Genomic DNA, 4,411 nt, shown 5'->3' with positions numbered 1-4,411 from the left:
GGAAAGGCAGACCTGTAGCCCTTGAGCTGAGTCAGGCAAGAATTCCCACCACTAGCTTCCATGCTGCCTGGAATTTACATTAGATACTATGAAGGAATCCTTCCCTGGTGCTGAGGCGAGGCACTGGCACAGGTTGTCCGGAGAAGCTATGGCTGCTCCATCCCTGGAAGGCCAGGCTGAATGGGGCTTGGAGCACTCTAGGCTAGTGGAAGGTGTCCCTGCCCATGGCAGGGGTGCAACTGAGTGACCTTTCATGTCCCTTTCAACCCAAACCATTCCAGGCTGATTCTGTGAAGTTGTCTAACCCTGTCCTAATCCCTAGGGAAAAAGATCTGGACGAGGTCCTGCAGACACACACGGTGTTTGTCAACGTCTCCAAAGGTCAAGTGGCGAAGAAGGAAGATCTGGTTCAGGCATTTGGGACAGAAGACCAAACAGAAATCTGTAAGATGGTAGGTGTCACACCATTTGCCTTCTAAAAGCTTGAGGAAGTCCCAGAGGCACTCAGTTTGTACTGGAAGTTGTTTGCAGAATGCTGTGCTGCTGTGGGTGAAAGGGGTTGGTTGGTATGAAATGGGTAGAAAGGAGCAGTGACTCTCTGATATAGCCTTAAATTCCTGTGTGCTAAAAGAGTTCTGAGTGTTCTGTGCATTGATGTCTGCAGACACAGCCAGGACTGAGGAGTTTCTCACCTAAGATACATTAGTAAGGATGCAGAGAAAGGAAGGGAACAGTTGTTTACTTGGGAGAGTTCAATTAAGGGTTAAAACTAGAGCTAATCTCTCAGTTGTCATTGGTAGGATGTGAACTGTGAACTTGCTGTGGGTGATGAGACCTCAGAATGAATCTCTTGAGGCAGCAGTGCCTCAGCCAGGAGTCTGTGATGAGATCTGGGATGTTTCTTAACTGATGTCTTTCCTGTTGTGGCACAGATTTTATCCAAAGGGGAGCTGCAAGTGTCAGACAAGGAACGACACACACAGCTGGAGCAGATGTTTCGAGACATTGCCACTATCGTGGCTGACAAGTGTGTGAACCCTGAAACCAAGAGGCCGTACACAGTGATCCTTATAGAGAGAGCCATGAAGGACATTCACTACTCTGTCAAACCCAACAAGAGCACAAAGCAGCAGGTGAGTTTTCCTGCAAAATCAGCTCCTACTCCCAGTTGCTGTCTCCAGTGTAATTCTTCAGCTCCCAGGCAGAGAGGGATCAGCAAAGCCCTGGGATCTGGTGCCCAGAGAGGGATGACTCAGCCATCTTGGCAGCTCAAGAGGTTGATAGCAACCTCCTTGCAGCAGAGAAGCAGTGACCAGTACTGAGATGGGTCTGAAGCTGCTGCAGGGGGGTGGAGATGTTGATCTGTGTGGTAGGTTTGAAGCAGGAGTGTAAATACTCCATGTCCTTACAGGCCCTGGAGGTGATCAGGCAGCTGAAGGAAACGATGCAAATTGAACGTGCTCACATGAGGCTGAAGTTTATCCTCCCAGCAAAGGAAGGGAAGAAACTGAAAGAGAAGCTCAAGCCACTGATTAAAGTCATTGAGAATGAAGAGTTCCACGAACAGCTGGAAATGGTAAGCAAAAAGCAGCCCTTGTGCATGTTAGGCTGCTGGAATTCAGATCTGCTCCCTTGACTGGTGCAATGTGACCCATTCCAGGTGTGCCTCATCGACCCAGGCTGCTTCAGGGAGATCGATGAGCTGATCCGGAGTGAGACCAAGGGGAAAGGATCCCTGGAAGTGCTCAGTCTGAAGGATGTGGAGGAAGGAGATGAAAAGCTTGAATAGTTAAAACCTTCTGCTTCAACAACATCCTCCCAAATGAGTGGTGTAGCTGCTTCTGTTAGGCCTTCATGGTTTTCTTCCAATCTCCAGCTGCCAAATAATTTCTGACACTAATCCTTTGAGATTTATCCATGCAGGGGTTTTTTTTTAATCATTTTGCACCTGGGTTACAGGTGTCTTTGTAGGAAGATTCTGTGGCAGAGTTGCACTAATGAGGACTGTAAGGGTGTGGGAGGAGGTTCCTCTGACTTTGTCTGAGTTCCAGGTTTGCTCTTGAAGAGTCTTTGACTGATTTGGTGCCAATTGTTTGTACTTGTAAGTTGTCTGTGTTGAGTGGGAGATTGCAGTGGTAACTGAGGACTGGGGTTGAGTGTGAGGAGAGGAACCTTTTCACTTCTAACCAGGTGCCAAGTGTGGATCCTGTCAGAATCGCAGTCTCTTGGCAGTGTGGAAACTCACTTAGAATTCCATCATTGGCTGCTTGAAATTAAAGTACTTCAAAGGAACATTCCTAAAGATTTCCTTCACTGGGTAGAGCAGTACTTGCTGGCTTAGAGACAAAGCTCTCCAAATAACTTATAAAGTATATTTAGCTACATTAACAAAACCAAATGATCTTCTATTCATGTATTATAGAAAGAAAGAAATATACAGAAAGAAATAAGATTCTTATTTTTGTGAATGGTATAGGAGGTGGTATGGGCTGTGGTGATGCTTTTTGTGGGCTGTGCTTGGGAGCTGCTTCGTTCCTGTCATCACATGACTCTCCAGCAGGCAGTCCTGGCCTCTGGCCGTGGAGCCTTTTTGTTGGGCTGTACTTCCCAGCGGGAATGTTTGTGTGTGCCCCTTTGCTTTCTAGAGCGACACAGAGCAATCCTGGCAGCTCTCCTTTATCCTCTGCCTTTTGATGCTGCTCTCTAATCCAGGCACAGAATTTCCAGCCAGCTCCTGGGGCATGGGATATAATTCCTGCTAATTCTGTTGGATCTTGTTGCAGCTGTGTTAAACAAATGATTTGAACTGAGAGAAAAGGGGAAGAGAGGACAACAACAGGGGAAGGTGAGACTAGAAATACAAACCAGCAGGCAAAGCAGATCTACTTGGGGGTCTGAAAGCTAAACCCAGGAATTTTAGGAGCCTTTAGTATTCCATTCCTGTTTCCATGCTGCTAGAAGGCAGCAGGTGGGAGCTGTGGGCCAGAAACACCTACATCTCTCCCAGGTGAGCATGTCCTGGTTGTTGCCTTCCAGAGCAGGTGACTCTGCCTGAGTTTTGCTGAGGGCAGGTGAAAAGGAGCTTCTTGCACCATTTTGTTCAGTTTAAATTGCTTTTTCTTGGCTCCGAGGTGTTTAAATCCTGCCTAGGAAATTTAGTGCCCTAATTCCTGGGTTTGCCATGCAGCCACAGGCTCAGTGTGACCTCTGTGTGCACAGGCAAGATCCCTCATGTCTACAGCCCTTCCCTGCTTGCCTTGCCCATGCCCATCTCTCCATGTATACTTTCTGAAGCACTGCAGATGCTCCTGTTGCTACTGAGCTTGTCACTGGCAATTAGTACTAACATGCAATTCAGAAATATGCAAATGAGATGCTGAGTAAGAGCCTCAGAGGATATTGTGTTTGTAATAGTTGATTCCACAATCTAATTTCTTTGTTTTGTGTGTTCAACATCTCAATCACAACAGGATTGCTGTGGGGTACAGAACTAGAGGTAGAAAAACTTAATGTCAGCTGATTTATGAGCTTGGGGCCGGGAAGGCAATTTCCTATGAAAGTCTTTTTCTTAATGTGCTGGTTTTAGCCTGGATGGAGTTAATTTTCTCAGTAGCTAGTGTAATGCAGTGTTTGGATTCAGAGTGATAATACTGTTCATAGTACACTAATGTTTTGGTTTCTGCTAAGTTGTGTTTATCCTAAATCAAGGACATTTTCTTTTTTGTGTCTCATGCTCTGACAGTGAGAAGGTACACAAGAAAACTGGGAAGGAGCAGAGCCAGGACAGGTGACCTGAACTAGCCGAAGGGATATTCCCCATCATGGCATGTCATGCCCAGTCTATAAGCAGGAAGGGGCCGATCTGCGGGTGCTGAGCAGTTGGATTGAGCACCGCTGATGATCGGCTGCCTGCGGGAGGCTCTGGCGGCTGGCGGGAGGCTCTGCCGTCTGGCCGGGGCGGGACCGTGCTCGTTGGTGGGGAATTTAGACCGCCCCAGGGAGCGCAAGCGACCCGGAGTGCTGCGAACAGGAGGGGGGAGCGTTAGTGCTTCTTATTTTCTTTGGTTTTTTTCTTTCGTTTTCTCCCTTAGCTCAGCTAGACCCATCAGTGGTGTCTACATGAGCGAAAACTTGCTGCCGCTCCCAGTAGGAATGTTGTAAGCCTGGCAGGACCCTCTGTGCAGGACGCAGCTTGTTCAGGTCACTGCTGCAGAGTGCCTCGGTCTGGCACTAGTTTCAGAGGGCAGTGTGAGTCACACCTGCATACTGTGTGAGTAGGTGAATGATTTGCTGTGCCTGCTGGCAGAGCTCAAGGAAGAAGTAGAAAGGTTAAGCAGCATTAGGGACAGTGAAAGGGGAACAGACTGCGGAAGCTGTGCCCTTCCTTCCGATCCCAAAAGAAGTTCAGCAG

The 4,411-nt window shown here is 47.9% G+C and overlaps 1 protein-coding gene across 1 annotated transcript; it reads left to right on the top strand.

Moving 5' to 3' along the window:
* Positions 1 to 322: 322 nt before the first annotated feature.
* Positions 323 to 1,789, top strand: SBDS (Shwachman-Bodian-Diamond syndrome; the record flags this gene model as incomplete). Its single annotated transcript, XM_009082093.1, has 4 exons — positions 323 to 452; positions 933 to 1,133; positions 1,412 to 1,576; positions 1,661 to 1,789. Coding segments are annotated over 4 exons (625 nt in total), but the record flags the coding sequence as incomplete, so codon positions are not given.
* Positions 1,790 to 4,411: the final 2,622 nt, after the last annotated feature.

This window comes from Acanthisitta chloris, unplaced genomic scaffold (genome assembly GCF_000695815.1).
Source record: "Acanthisitta chloris isolate BGI_N310 unplaced genomic scaffold, ASM69581v1 scaffold19369, whole genome shotgun sequence".
Lineage (NCBI taxonomy): Eukaryota > Metazoa > Chordata > Aves > Passeriformes > Acanthisittidae > Acanthisitta > Acanthisitta chloris.
The sequence above is the reverse complement of the archived record's forward strand: the minus strand, read 5'-3'. Positions and strand labels throughout refer to the sequence as shown.